Source organism: Electrophorus electricus, chromosome 1 (assembly GCF_041902795.1).
Source record: "Electrophorus electricus isolate QZ-2024a chromosome 1, ASM4190279v1, whole genome shotgun sequence".
NCBI classification, from domain to species: domain Eukaryota; kingdom Metazoa; phylum Chordata; class Actinopteri; order Gymnotiformes; family Gymnotidae; genus Electrophorus; species Electrophorus electricus.
In genome coordinates, this window is record NC_137497.1 from 7,537,374 (window position 1) to 7,553,746 (window position 16,373).

Below are 16,373 nucleotides of genomic sequence, written 5' to 3' on the forward strand. Positions count from 1 at the left end.
CTAGTCTTTCATTCTAACTACACACTTTTATTTACAGTTTTTATTGCATTATATGCCTTAAGATTATTAACACATTCCTAAACTTTTGGTGTAAGAGTTTAATAACTGAATTGAAGACATATTGCTTCAGTCCCGTATTCTTCTACTTTCATCCCTCTCTCCCTCTCTCTTCCTCACTTCCTCTTGTATCCCTCTTCTTTACTATTTTAGAATGGATCGTGAACAAGGGATGGACAGCAATAGCTACCGCTATGAAGAAGAGGAAGGTGTGTGTCTCTCTCTCTCTCTCTCTCTCTCTCTCTCTCTCTCTCTCTCTCTCTCTCTCTCTCTCACACACACACACACACACACACACACACACACTATACTCATAAGGATCTAACACTTATACTAACTTTGAAAAGAATATGTCCAATGTCTCGTCAGTCACAGAATGTTGAAGAGGAACTGTTGAACAACGGAGCAGTATCAGATGCAGCTTTCGGCCAGAGTTGCCCTTGTGTGTGCAACGGTTTGTTCAGAAAGAACCAAAAATGAGTCTCCCTGTCTCATGTCTGATCTTCCAGTCACATGTCTGATCTCTCTTTCCTGCTCTCTCTCTGGTGTTCACCTGTTGGTTGTTGACAATGTCCACGTCACTATTTGCAAGAGCCAAGACCAAACACTCACGATAACAGATCTCATCAGATCGACTGGACGAGGAACAGGCAGACTAGGGACAGTTATCCTGACCACCTGACACCATATAAATGAGATGAAAGGAGAGCGCAACAACTCTAGCAAAACTCTCACGATTTATTTTTCAATGGAATTTGGACTGCGACAGTGAAATAATTTGAAAAGTCATTTCCTTACTAAGAAAACGCAGTTGTTCTTGTATAATGTGTATTCATGTTCTTGTTGTTATAGACACAGCAGATAATTAGATATCATAACTGCTAATAATCAATCAGTAACTTCATAATACTAATACATTCCTAGCTACCTGGGATCGGTGGACACCATTTTAATTTGTGCATTTCTTAGGTTGAACTTATGGTCCCGAGCTTGCTGTTACAATCCCTACAAAGTATAATTGACACTTGAATGGCATTTAAATGTACGCGTTTATGTAAGAACATATTTTCAGTCAAAGACAATTACTGGCTGCCTTTGAAAGCAACTTACATTTTTACTAAACATGTCGGCCGTATAGATACAGGAAAAGCAGTAAAAGAATGGCTCACGGGTACCAAGAAACAAGGTGGGAATCGTAAATTTTAGTTTATCGTTTTTCTGTGCTACTGCTATGGTAAGCAAGCTACAAATCTGCGTCGGGTATACGTTCAGTGGATGCTCATATCTGTCCATTTCCTGGCCAGTTTGTGTTGCGTTCCTTCAGTGCAATCTGTCCTTGAGCAGGTTCTGTCGATACAACTGCTAATTACATGAGAAACCCTAAAAAGGATTCCTTTTTAACATTAATAGCGGTGGTTGCCTCATCTGACATTAATTATTTAATACGTTCTGGGACTTTGCTGGGGGTCGAGACAGCAAATAACATTCCAGACGCCGGTAAAGAACTGCGGTAATAGGAAAGGAGCATATACGTTGGTATATCAGACCAAAGTATCGTCCGTTTGGCAGAGCGTAGACGAAGTGTGTAACCATGTTAAAGTTAACTTGTTGTACAAACTGATTCCCGCATTTCTTGGTTTCATTTGGGTCGCTGCACACGTCGACCCGACAGCTTGGGCGTTCGGCCGAAGCGAAAAGAGTTTGACACGTGGCCCGATGTGCGTCTGCTTAAGGAGATTACAGCCATGCCCAGAATGTAGCGTGGGTACGTATCGTGGCCCCAAAACTCATTACAGAAGTGCAAAGACAAAGCAGCAATCCCTGATCGCCATGGTAACCTGATTTCAGGAAACCTGGACTTAGGGATACGGATACCCCCCCCCCCCCCCCCCCCGGAGAGTTAACGAAGTTATACGGCTGCTGGCAGATCCCCTCTTGGCTAAGTTTAAGTAGAACACCATGGGCAACAAATAAGACCTAATTTCCCAAGGCCCTCAAAATCCACAAGATACAGAAAGGCACTTCCAACAAACAAAAGCATACTTGACTTTTTGTTTTACTGAAGTTTAGGAAGTTTCATTTTCAAGATGTTTCTAAAAGCCCTCGGGGACATTCATTTTCTATATGACGAGGTAACTAGAAACACCAGGCGAAGACTTTTCAGGTTAAATGGGTCTTCATTATATATTAGACTCACAAGGAATTTGGGCATTTTATGAGAGATTCCAAACCGTAGGGTATGAAAACATTCAGTTTGCCAGGAGTAGTGTGTAAAGGTTTATCATTATACAGGAAGTTGACACAAAAGTTTACCCATCAGTCATTGTGTGTCTCATCAAGAGCTTCTGGCTTGTTGGGCTGGTTAATCAAGAGCAACAAGTTAAAGAGGAACATGTCAGCATTCACTGATCTCTGAGTGCTATTAATATTTCAGAAAGGTTACCAAGTCAGCCATAAAATGAAGGTATCTTGTTAACTTTTACCTAGTTAGATAATGAGGTAAATACTGGCAACAAGATGTTTAGCCTACAACAACCAGATTTTCGTTTCACTGTTTAGTAACGACAGTTGGCCTAAAAGGCAAGAGTGAGGTGCGTGAAATGCCACATGAGATGTGGGGATTTCTCTTTTCTCTCATGAGTAATGTTACATTAACTAACACTGCGCTTATGCTGAGCCTTGACCTAGCTCATCTGCTATGGCTTCTGCCACCTCCATATCCACCCAGCCACTTCTCCATTGCCTCGGTTCCCTCCCCTCTCAGAACTTGGGGAGGGCTCTAGGCTGACTGGCAGGTCTTCCTGGGCTGTGTCTGCACCAGATGGGTTTCAGACACACACCACTCAAATCCAAACTAGACCTTTTAGGACCCCAGGATAGACATCTTTTGCTTATTTGTTTTTGTTTTGTGTTTTATTCTTCACTTATTTTGTTCCTGTTGGGGTGTCCGGTGTCACCCAGAGCACGATGGCCTCCTATGTCGAGTCTCGGTTCCTCTGACGGTTTCTTCTTCTTAGGGAGTTTTTTCTTGCCACTGTCAGCTTTGTTTGGCTCACTGGGGGGTTGGACTGGTTGGACTGGGACAGGCGTAAAGCTGCTTTGTGACAACAGCTGTTGTAAAAAGCTGTATACAAAAACAAATTAAGAAAAATATTTGAAAACACAACATCTTGCATAACTACAAGTTATGGGGATACAGTTCAGTAGTTCAGTAGACACATTAGCAAACAAAGGAACCGTCTGATTGCGCAGGTGTCAAGATAAACAAAGAAAACCAAACAAAGGAACCGTCTGATGTCTTCTGCGTGACAATGCTGCAGGGGTTTCTGGATGAATGGGTGTAATCAGCTGCAGTTCCCATGACCGCCGTCACATCACTAGTGTGTAGGAAACACGAGAAACTGTTTAGGGGCCCTGTGGAAGGGAATGCTAACACACACAAATCAGTGGGAAACTAACAGACATTATTGAAAGGGTCTTCAGCATACAATATTCTGTTGTCATTTAGCCACTTATTTATATAGGTCATGCATCCATCCATCCACTCTGCCTAATGTGTTAGTATATGGATTTCTTTCAAGGAAAAAGAACAGCACGATTGTAAGTCGCCCTGGACAGGAGTGTCTACTAAATGCTGTAAATGTAAACATGTTCACAAATATTTGACACTTTGTGCCATTGTTTAAAAGAGATCAATTCTCTTGCCCTGATTACTGTGGCTATTAAGAACCCATTTGAGGTCAAGAACAAGCCATGTGCCACAAACCATTGGGAGCTGAGAAGATGAAGCAAGCCGTGTGCTTAGTTTTGTTCCAGCTGTTACTGGTGACGTAAATGGTACATGCGGTGTGTTTGCAGCTCACACCGAATTATGAGGTATCCCTTATCTGTGCACAGGTGGGAGATAAAATAACTCATTTTGTCTCTTTGTGACATGGCAGAAACAAGAAGTAATGTGGTCCATTAAATGCCTTGCAAAAATCACATTTCCACCCCCCAAATATAAAAAGAAATTTGCATTTGCATGCGGTGCATCATGGATTACTAATAAAGGGGGGGGGGAGGTGTGACATTATAACTTCTCAACTTCTGATCGTCTTCAGATCATGAGTCCATTTACATCGGCGTCCCAGCCTCTCGGGGCTACCGGCGTAGACGCAGACGCCGGCGCTCGTCGATGTCCAGCCTCGAGGCCATGGATGCTGAGAGAGCGCCGTGTGACGACCACCGCCAACGCGAGCACCGCGACCCAGAGCCCACGAGCCCGGAGCAAGCAGAGCACAGCCTGGACATCAGCAGGAACAGTGAGTGGCGTTTTTCCATGATATGGCCTGGGCAATCACCAGCGACAAGTTAATACTTTACAGTAGGCCTGCGCTGAGTTGAACTGTGCACACTCTACTCGTTGGCTCTGCCGTTGTGTTTCAAGTGAGCTTATTTCATATGACTCCTGACAATTAAATGACAATTGACAAACTGGGTGTTTGAAAACATTTATAAATTGTACATACAGAAAGTATTTAGAATTTGAATTAGATATTTTGTCCTTTATTGTTGGCTCATGTTAGTTCATAAGCAGTGGTTCAAATGCATTTCCAAAATGCGTTTTAGAAAATTCAGTGAGGCTGCAGATCTATTTTCGAACTGGTTTTAATTAAGCACAGGTGATTTTCCCCAGGGACCAGTTTTTCAAAACTTTTAATCTGCATTATATTTGTCCAAATAATCAAAGCCCCCTTTTACTTATCTAGGATCAAATTGAGATCAGTTATTTTGTCTTTGTTTTAAAAAAAAAAATCAGATCCAAATATCTCCAGTTCTGCATTTGGAAATCTTTGCACTGGAAGTCAAATGCATCCTGACGGTGTCCTGGTAGGCCGGTCATCTAGCAGGAAGCACGCGCCCGCTGCTGCACAGAACCACACCAAGCACCCGCTCCAGTTCTCATTCACCAATTCCTTGTTTCCCCTGCTTCTATTTAAGCCCACGGGTTCCTGAAGCCGGCGCCACACATTAGTGGACCTTTGAGCATTGCAGCTTATCAGCCTGACTTGTGAAATGGAGAATAAAGACCCCTTTACCCCACCCTCACCCCTCGCTCCCTCTATGCTGCTACCGACACAGATGGACAGATAATAATTCCTTTTGAATAAAAGAAATCTGTAATGAACCACTTCCAAAGAAAAGTTTCCATTTTCACAAGTTCCTCAAAACAGTTGCAATCTATCTGGGTAGACAGTTGTCTTTACATTCCTTCTGTTTTAAATTCTTCCAACAAAATTTAACCTGTTCCGTGGTCCTTAACTGGCCAGTACCAGCGATATTAACATGATCAGGGATTGAAACTCACGCATCCTGCTTTCTTTTTTTGATGTAATGGCATTCTTGGTACCTCGAGTACTAAATGTACCCATGAAGTTGCAGTACTAGCAACATAAACCAATAAATATAACTTTGCAATAGCACACACCAGTCATAATTTACAGTCTTTATTACTCTAACTTGGCTTTCATGTAATTTCTGCAAGACATTTGGTGTTAAACCATCCCAAATCCACCTTGCTATGGAGTATCAACATATTCCCTTTTTTATAGTATTAAACTGATCCAGATTTTATCTCTGGGTTTTTGAAAAATCCAAACGTTGGCATTTAATCCTGGTTTAAAATCCCAAATCCAAATAATCAGTATCGGAAGTGTTGGGATCTGTTTTGTGAGTTTATGTTATCCCATTGCTTTGATCCTGCCAGATTTCGTTTGAAAACCTGGGCCTAGGTTGGTTTATCTGCGAAGAGTCTCTGGCGTTTTTAATTTGACACTCAAGTACACTTTCACACCCAAGCGCGCCGCCAGATTTGTGTCATTTATACTTTCCTGTTTTCAGAGATGAGCAAACAAAAACAAATCACTAATAGTGATAACATCACCAATAGTGCAATTGAATGTTGACAGGCGGTGATTGAGAAAGAAACCTTAATGTGTGCATTTAAGGTCCATATCATAATGACATTAATAAATAAACTTTGATATGAAATCAGAGGCATGGGGAAAAGACATACAAGTGTACCCATCATGATACGTGAGACTGTACTGCCTCAACGAAGGATTATAGAAGACCTCGATAAAGGGTGTTTCTCTGGACAGAGACTAACAATATAAACATAGCTGCTAAATTATGTAAATGAATTTTAATTGAAAGCTAATTTGTCACTGTATATAAAGATAATGGACTTGTCACTGTATATTAAGTTAATGGACAGTGTGGCCATGTACAACATCACAGAGTGTCAGCTCTTAGCAGAGCAGATTAATGGCTATTGTCGTGATTTCGATTGCAATGGGAAAATAGCAGAGTGACGGTAAGCACTTGTGTCAGGATAATTATTCATCAAGTTTAATTTTTCAATTCGAGCTCTAATTTCTTCAAGATAATGAAATTGTATGAACAGATAATCCATTAGTTCATTTGGGGGGGTCAGATGTAGGCCTACATGAGTTGTCTGCACCTAAAAGGATCGCTATACTTTAGCATATTCTGACCAGATCCATGTTTTGCTTGGCTATTCACAATATCTTTTAATGTGCCCTATATCCAACGTTAATTTGAAATAACACTTGACAATATCCCGCAAGCAAAACAAGAAGTGATCTACAACAGTTTATTTGTCCATCTCGTCCCGCAGTGGCATGAACCATCCAAATGACAAACCCGTGTCCCATATGCAAGGAAGCATCAGATTTCGCCCACATTTACCTGCTGTGCGCATACATCCCTGTGTTGGTTGTGAACCTATCTGACCTTCGTTGGAGGTGGAAGTCATGAAGTAAAGAGTAGCTACGGTCTTTCTCGTCTTTCTCCCCCACTAGGCAATCCTGCATTACGCATTTCTCGACGCCCCCTAGTGGTTCTCGCCTGCCATGGCGCTAAACCTGAACTCTTAAGACGCGTAGGACGCACAGGGATGGAGGGAGGTGTTTTTTTCCAATACGCCCGCTAGTCATTGGGAAGGGACTGTCCATATTCACAAGAACTGCAGACACCGTGGTTCGGAGCTGTGCTCTTCGGTGACTCGGCACATGTAATTGCACAAAACAAAAAAACTTCGAGCATGTTCCCGAATTGCCATTGACCATGTGATCGATCCTGGCAGTGTAATTATAGTCTTCGCTTCGCAATTCAGTCATGGTGGATACTGAAGTCAAGGAAAAAAGATCTTTGACATTTTTTGGCGGGTTGTACGAATTTCATTTTTCTACGTTGGAAAACACGTTTTAGCTCGAGTAACAAAAAAAATCATTTAAAAGTTCATGCAATCAAGACACAAAGCAGGCTTGTTTGAGCAAACTGTCATAGCGTTCAAACGCCTTTGTTATTGTTAGAGATGAAACCCTTAAAAGATGCATTCTCTTGAGTAACTGGACTCAAGTACTCAAGTATTAAAAAATATATTTTAAAGTGACTGTGGAGATCCGTGTTATCTGATATCTTTGCAGCATCTGTTTTTGCTGGTTTTCACCAAAAATAAAAAAAAATTAAACATCGAAACAAGAACTGGACTGTCACTTTATGTCAACTTAAAGCATTACTTGCTATTACTTTACTTGCTATGTAAAAAAAAACCCCGATGAAAATCTTGAAAGCACTTGTTGGTTCAAGGCACAGTTATCTATTCTTTATTGACTTGTACTGTCTTGTATTCTCTACATCTATAAATTTGTTATATAAACCTATGAGTCTTGCCTTACAAGGCCTATTGCCAGAATAGCCCACAGGCCTTTCCAGTCTTGACCATGTGAGGTGTTTTTGTACAATCTCAACATTTTGTCTGTGTATGCCGCACAGAGCAGGTTAAGTTGCTTTATTGTGACCAACAAATATTTCATGAGAGTATCACCAGCCAGTATAATGTGTGAAATGTTATTACACTAGATAAGTGACGCTACAGTGGACAGTTGTATTAAAAGTCTTGTGGAGAATTCAGTACAGACCTCCCATTTGACATTGTGAACACCTTGGCCCATCAAGAACATCGTTCGGTCTTTATTTTATGTTGTTTGAGTTATATCCAAATTCAGCAGCAAATTTCCTGTTCTGAGAGTAGTACTTTAATCAAAGGCAGTATTTTTAGTTTATGATACTTGTAACATAAGTGTATTATTTCTAACCTTCTCTTACAGTAATTGCAGCTCCATTTGAAGATGCACTGCTAGCACTCAGACTGTCAGACATCAGAGTATGCTGTTTTTCCAGCTACGTGCAACACCACAGACAAAATCGCAGACAAAACCGAAAAGGTGGTGGTCTGACACTACTTTGTTATGGGAAGCTGTGATGTTCATCCCTAAACTACTAGAGAAGCCTTCAGCGAATTCAGCTCTTTAGGGTCTTTTAACTAAACACCTTTTTTTTTAATTATTTTTTTTTTAAATTACAAATAATGCTATGTCACATCAGAAACTGCAATGTGGCACTGAAGTTCTGCAGCTCCTCTCAGACTGGTGCGTGTCAAGTGACCCCTTTCCTTTGTGTGCTGGAAGCCTGTTACCAGACCGGTGCTGCAAAAAATAGTTTTTGCAGTTGAAATAGTGCCATAATGTCCAGCCAGTACTCCAAAATGACAACAGCCTCCCGGGGTGATGGTTAGGGTAGATAAAAAGGAATCCTGGGAGTTGAGTTGCTTGTCTTGCACAGTGGCTATATGTATTCCCCTGGGTTTGGATTAAAGACTCGGCAAACATAAATAGCAACCATTTTTTTAAAAATAATCTCATCCAAAAAGATTATGCATACCTCCAGCAATCATGTCACCTATATAGTGTTAATTTGGTTAAATCCAAAACTACAACATTTTCCTCTTTCCCCTTCTTTAGAAAGATTTGACTAACAAAAACATAGTTCCCTATCCAATACTGCCATATAACATCTCTGCTTATCCACTATATCCATCAAAATGGTTTCACTTTATAGCATGTCTACCTGAATGTCTAACAAAAAGAAATCTCACCTTTTTTCACTTTCAAAACTCTGTTTTTCCATTTTGTTATAATGGTGGTCACCAATAGCTCTATTGAAATTGTAAAAATATGTTCAGGACATTTAGGTGTCATTGTTCCGATATTAAAACTGATAACTGATAGTGATTGTTGGCTTTGACTATGAAGAATGAAGGTCTTCTCACAGCTCCCCACTGTAACTGAATATCCGAGATCCAAATGAGTGCCAGAAGTCACATGAATATCTGTAATTTCATATGCTTCACTAGTAAGGCTACATATATTCAATTCTTAGCCCTTTCCTGAACAATTCTCATAAGTGATGAAATATTGTACCTATCAGTCCTTATTCATGTTTGTCTCTGTGTATGAGTGTGTGTGTGTGTGTGTGTGTGTGTGTAACATGGAGCTGGTCCTTTTCCCCTCTGTCTGCTGCCTCATTCGGTTAAATGTTTCCTCTCAGGTAAATGTTTCCCCTCAGGTAAATGTGCAGCGCCTTCTCCAGAGACCTGTAGGTTTAAATAACAAAGATAAGTATGAACAGGTGTACTTGGTTAAAACTCCGGTGATTGAGGTAGGGTTGTAGGACGGGCCCCATCTAAAGTGGGTGTGTCCTCTCCGGCAGATGACCGGCCAACCGTGACAGACCGCCCCATCTCATACTGAGGAGTGTTCTACTGGCCTTCTGCATGTAAGCGGCAGCTGCCTTGCAGAGGTGCTGGTGTGTCTCTTCCCACACTCGCTCACTGCGTTGGCACCACTGTTCCACTGCAGGCTGATCCAAGGTAGGGGGGTTCCAAGGGTAAAGTGGCAGTTGATATCCTAGCACACACTCAAATGGGGTTAGTCCAACTCCTGGTTAGCTCTCTCAACCTGATCGTTGGCCTGGGGGTGGTAGCCAGACGTCAGGCAGACAGTGATATTCAGCTTCCCCTGTAGCTCCTTCCAAACCTGCGACGTAAACTGCGTAAACTGTCCTCTGGTAGGCCAAATGGTCTAAAGACATGACGAAAGAATAAATCCGCCGTTGCCCAAGCGGTGGGTAGACCTGCCAAGGAAACAAATCGGACCATCTTCGAAAATCTATTATTGTGAGGACCACCGTATTACCTATATTATTATTATATAGGTAATATACCTATATTATATATTATATACCTATATTACATATTATATATTACCGTATATACAGGGGGGTAGACAGGGGGAGCATCTTACCTACGGGAGGAGTACGTGGCGTTTTGCAACGTGCGCAATCCATGTACAAAGTTACGAAGCTCACCACGTCCCTGTTCAGGGCTGGCCACCAGTAGCGTGCACCCAGCAACTGGGTGGTATGTGTGGACCCCGGATGACCAGTTCCCATTGAGGTATGTGCCCATGTGATGAGGGAGTCACGATACAGGCGATTGGGTGGACACTGTGGATGAGGGTTAGCCGTTTCTATTTGCTTGTCGATCTACCAGCTTAGCGATGGCAGGAAGCGAGATGAGAGAAGGGCAGGTTCTGAACAGGTGGCTTGCGCCTCGGCGTTGTATAGGCGTGAGAGCACATTTCCCCTTAAGTTCCTCTCCCCCGGTCTATAGTTAACCCAGAAATTGAAGCACGAAAAGAAAAGTGACCATCGTACCTGCATGGAATTCATCCTCTTAGTGTTCTGCAGGTGTTCGAGGTTCTTGTGATGGGTGATCACAGTAAAGAGGTGCTGTGCTCCCTCTAGCCAGTGCCTCCACTCCTCGAACGCACGTTTCATGGCTAGCAATTCGCGGTCTTCAACTCCGTAATTTCGTTTCTGGGCTCAGCTTCTGGGAAAAGAAGGCTATGGGGTGTAATTTGCCTCCTTTATCCTGTTGTTGCGACAGCACAGCTCTCACACCTACGTTTAACGTGTCCACATCTACCACGAAAGGTTTTTTTGGGTCGGGTTGTCGTAGCACCGGTGCGGTGGAGAAGGCATTTTTGAGCTCCTCGAAGGACCTCACCGCCCTGGGATTCCAGTTCAGCCGTTTGTTCTGACCCCAGAGTAGATGTGTGAGGGGCTGAGCCAGTGTACTGAAAAACTTGATAAAGCGTCTGTAGAAATTAGCGAAACGCAGAAAACACTGTAGGGCTTTACGTGTGTGTGGTCTCAGCCAGGCCTTAACTGCCTCTACCTTACCTGGTTGCATACGCACGCTGCCCTCCTGAATGATGTAGCCCAGGCCGTTTATCTCCTTCATGTGGAATTCGCATTTTTCTGCCTTGCAATATAGGAAATTCTTCAACAGATTATGAACAATGGCACGCACATCACATACATGTTGGTCCCAGGAGGTGGAATAGATCAGAATGTCGTCTATGTAAGTGACAACAAATCTACCTAAGAACTCCCTTAGGGCCTCATTAATGTATGCTTGGAGCACAGAGGGGGCTGTGGCCAGACCATAGGGTAGCACTAGGTATTCATAATACCTAAAGATGTATTAAACACCGTCTTCCGCCTGTCACCCTCTCTAAACCATATGAGATTATATGCGCTGCGCAAATCAAGTTTAGTGAAGTACCTAGCTCCCCTTAGTTGTTCCAGCACGGTGGGTACCAGGGGAATACAGGTACTGTATAAGCAGCTTATTGAGGCCCCGATAGTTCAAACAGGGTCTTAGACTCCCCATCCTTTTTTTCACAAAGAAAATGCTAGCTGAGGCCAGAGACGTAGAGGGACAGATATAACCCTGTTCCAGGGCCTCTTTTACATGCTGTCCCATCGCTCGCTCCTCCTCCTGGGAAGGAGGATAGACTCGGCTTCTGGGCGGTACTGCCCCCTCCTTAAGAGTAATGGCACAATCCCGGTCTCGGTCGGGGGGAGATGTGTGGCCTTGGTGGTACTGAACACTTATGCCAGGTCCTCATACTCTCAGGGAACGGTGACCTGCGTATCAGCTTCCAGGCTTTCTAATAAAGTCACCTGGAGACACACCCTCCGATGTGGAAAACATTGTCCTTCGCAAGATGGCGCCCACTGGAGGACGCGGTTTTCATTACACAACACTTTAACTGGTATCCTACACAAGGATAGGTTCGGAGAGTAACTCACCATATTGCCACTCCTCCTTTGTTCCTTGTGCCTTACCCCAGCCACGCCCAGTTGCATAGGCTCATCTGAAACCAAAATCTGACTGGGCATTGGGATCTCTCTCCAAGACGAAAACCCTCGGTGGAGGTGACACCTTCCTTCCTGTAGGAGGCGGTCATAGGTGATACGAAGAGGATATTCTCATTCAGCATGATAACCTCCTGTTTGCAGGCCAACTGCACTTGCAGCTCCGCCCTCAAACCGCAGAGGAACGCATCTACCTGAACAGGTTCATTCCAGCGCGTTCCAGCGGCTAGTGTCCTAAACTCCGTTGCATACTCTGCAGTTGGCCTCATTCCCTGCTTCAAATGAAGCAGTGCTTGCCCACAGTCTTCCTTGCCGTAGGTGGTAAAACACCACTTTCAGCTCCTGTACAAATCCGCGGTAGTTGTTCATCTGGGGAGACAAATTAACCACTAAAGTTGTTCCCCAGATGCGAACCTTCCCCGTGAGCCAGGAAATCATAAATGCTACTTTAGCGTGATCTGGTAAATGGGGCTGATATCCAAAGAAAAGTTTGCATTGGATGGGGTGACGGCAGAGGTCGTTTGCTGTTCGGAACTCCTAGTCAGGCAATTCAAGCATTGACCGAAGCTCTGCACTAGCGAACAGATCTCTCCGATATCCTGCTTCTGCTGATCCAGAGCCACCATCTGAGCCCAGTCGGGGCTACTTGCTACGCTTCCTAGAGGCTGCACATTCTGTGACGGTAGCTAGGGCACAGAGGAAGTGAGAGGCAAGGTTGAGCTAAAGAACTCTTTATTTTCCATGATCTAACAAAACAAGTATCCTAAATTTGAGGATCTTGGGAAGCAAATGCACGGGATGAGTATTCTGTCTGGCTTAGATCGCTAATGTGCAGCGTCTTCTCCAGAGACCTGTAGGTTTAAATAACAAAGATAAGTAAGAACAGGTGTACTTGATTAAAACTCCGGTGATTGGGAACGAGATGGGGGTGTAGGACGGTCCCTATCTAAAGTGGGTGTGCTCTCCGGTGGATGACCGGCCAACCGTGACACAATGAAGCAACCAAAACAGACATGGAACAGGTAAGGACGGTAATCCAAATACACAAGCAGAAATCTAAATAATCAGGAGAAACTATGGCTCAGAAACATAACACGGGTTGACGAGACTTCACCAAAGACTAATAGAACATGCTGGGCTTATATACTAGGACCAATGAAGACTAAAAAGACACCACCCCCACCCCCACCCCCATCCTCCCCAACTCTTTCTCCTTGGCCCTTTGCCCTGCTTTTTAGAAGCTTCTCCACTAGGTGTTAGAGTCTTCTCCACCAAATCAGGTCTTTCACGTTCAGTGCTGAGTAAATACTAAGGAAATGAGGAAGTAAACGTTGCCCAAACACACTTCACAGCTTTCATAATACACCATGTTTTTTATGTCTCTCCTTTTTAGACCGGAGACTGTTTAACCCCAACGACTGCTTTTTTTTGCTCTAAAATAGCATCCCCCACTCCAAGCCCATTCAGTGCAGTACCCTTTGTAGGCTCAGACAGTCTTCACACACAGAGCAGAGCGTTTTATGTACTCTGCACTGTCAAACGTCGGCTTCGCCACCTCCCGAACAACAATGCGTGAAGGCAAGGTTGTTTTCTGCCCTGTGCAGTCACTTCATGGATTGCTGGATTTGTTGTTAAGTCTCAACACTGTTTGCAGTTTATACTGCACCGCAGTGGCTCCCACAAAGTCACTGAATACAACTTATTTTAAGGTTTAGCATTTTTGCGACATAAGAACAAAGTTTGAAATAGAGTATAGTTGAACTGGCTCTGTGCGTATTTAGCAGTCTTATTCAGAGTCACTCACAGCTCGTAGAGAGCAAAAGGTGCTGTGATGCAAAGAAATGTGGAACGATGTTAGAAAGACAAGCTTTGCCGGCATAATCAGGGAGCAGTGAGAATTAAACACTGCTTAGACAGTGAGAACATGGACTAAACATCATTTCCACTTGATAACGCTGAGCCCGGAGGTCACATTCATCTGAATAGAAACTAGTCTGTGTCTCTGCTTGTTCATGTTAATGTAAGACAGGCTGTGTGCGTCTCTGCGTGTTTTGTTAATGTAAGACACAGCCTGTGTGAGTCTCTGCGTGTTTACGTTAATGTAAGACACAGGCTGTGTGCGTCTCTGCGTGTTTACGTTAATGTAAGACACAGGCTGTGTGCGTCTCTGCGTGTTTTGTTAATGTAAGACACAGCCTGTGTGAGTCTCTGCGTGTTTACGTTAATGTAAGACACAGGCTGTGTGCGTCTCTGCGTGTTTACGTTAATGTAAGAAACAGACTGTGTGCGTCTCTGCGTGTTTACGTTAATGTAAGACACAGGCTGTGTGCGTCTCTGCGTGTTTACGTTAATGTAAGACACAGGCTGTGTGCGTCTCTGCGTGTTTACGTTAATGTAAGACACAGGCTGTGTGCGTCTCTGCGTGTTTACGTTAATGTAAGACACAGGCTGTGTGCGTCTCTACGTTAATGTAAGACACAAGCTGTGTGCGTCTCTGTGTGTTTACGTTAATGTAAGACACAGGCTGTGTGCGTCTCTGCGTGTTTACGTTAATGTAAGACACAGGCTGTGTGCGTCTCTACGTTAATGTAAGACACAGGCTGTGTGCGTCTCTACGTTAATGTAAGACACAAGCTGTGTGCGTCTCTGTGTGTTTACGTTAATGTAAGACACAGGCTGTGTGCGTCTCTGCGTGTTTACGTTAACGTAAGACACAGGCTGTGTGCGTCTCTGCGTGTTTACGTTAACGTAAGACACAGGCTGTGTGTGTCTCTGCATGTTTACGGTTCCAAGTATCCCCAGCTGCAGAGCGTCTGCGGTATATTTTAGGAGACGCTGAAGATGCCACGCCCACACCCACCCTCTTCACCGAGATGGACACACTCCAACACGAGGGTGATGAACTAGAGTGGAGGGAGTCGGCCAGGTATGCACGGGCACGCACACGCACAAACACACACACACACACACACACACACACACACAGAGATTATTATTACACAACACTAAGAATAGAGACTGCATCCCCTTTAATAACTGCAGGTTCCCCCTTCTAATTAATGCATGTAAAGAACACCATCGTGTTCTCACCAACATCTGTGCTGACCTTTTCTCAGATGGGTGAAGTTTGAGGAGAAGGTGGAGGAGGGTGGTGAGAGGTGGAGCAAGCCGCATGTGTCCACGCTGTCGCTGCACAGCCTGTTCGAGCTGCGCACGTGCCTGCAGACCGGCGTGGTTCTTCTCGACCTGGACGGCTACTCCCTGCCACAGATCGTAGGTAGGGCTGCACAATATATAATTTCTTAGTGATTATTGCGATATTTGCCTATGGGATACCTATTTATGCAGATGATTGCGATTTGAAAACAGACCCCTTAAATCCAAATTGTGTTTGCATATTGGTTTGTTTATTTATAGTGTGCTGTGCACATCTTGACCCTGTTCTTTCAGTTGTTTTATGGCAGGGAAGACCAGCTCTGTGCTCAGAGGACCACTGCACTGTTTATTTTAGTGTCATTCCTAACCCAGCAGGACTTAATGCATTAGATGCTTCCGAAGCCCCATATTTACTCGTGCGGCTGCACGGTGACAGTGAACATGTTTCACCTTGGACGCTGCACTCAGGTCAGCGAGTTCTGCTCTCTCTTCCCAAATGGTGCAAAAACCCTGAACCCCTGATCCGCAGATGACATCATTGAGCGTCACGTGGAGGAGGGCGTGGTTGGCCCGGAGCTGAGGGACAAGATCAGCTTTGTGCTGCTGAGGAAACACAGGCACCAGACCAAGAAGCCCATCCACCACTCCCTGGCTGACCTGGGCAAGGGCAGCTCCGCCCCCTGTGAGTCCCCCCCCCCCCGCAGTTCGCTCAGATCATCTCAGGCTTGCAGGGCAAACAGTGTTCGCAAGTGGTAGTGCATAGCAACAACGTCCTGAATATTCGGACGTGGTCCGACTGACGTGGGCTGGTCCGTCGTGAATGAGTGTGTGACGATGTTTCTGTGTCCTCACCGCCGCACCTCTCATTCTCACAGCGCGGAGTCTGGCCTGTGCCCTCCCTTCTGCCTTCAGCCGCTCCACAGAAGACTTGCGCAGTTGTGGACATCTGCGTGAGTCCACCTCCCTGTCTCTTTGCTCCGCTTCTAGCCCCACCCCTTTTGCGCCACCTGGCTTGAAAACTGACTGAG

General features: G+C 44.3%; 1 protein-coding gene across 1 annotated transcript in view; it reads left to right on the top strand.

Moving 5' to 3' along the window:
- The first annotated feature begins 211 nt into the window (after positions 1-211).
- The window catches only part of slc4a5a (solute carrier family 4 member 5a), a 34,444-nt gene continuing 18,282 nt past the window's right edge, over positions 212-16,373 (top strand). Inside the window, exons 1-6 of the mRNA XM_081710962.1 lie at positions 212-266; positions 4,161-4,361; positions 14,983-15,115; positions 15,306-15,466; positions 15,875-16,027; positions 16,221-16,295. Coding sequence (XP_081567088.1) covers positions 212-266; positions 4,161-4,361; positions 14,983-15,115; positions 15,306-15,466; positions 15,875-16,027; positions 16,221-16,295 — 778 coding nt within the window. The remainder of the gene's footprint in view (positions 267-4,160; positions 4,362-14,982; positions 15,116-15,305; positions 15,467-15,874; positions 16,028-16,220; positions 16,296-16,373) is intronic.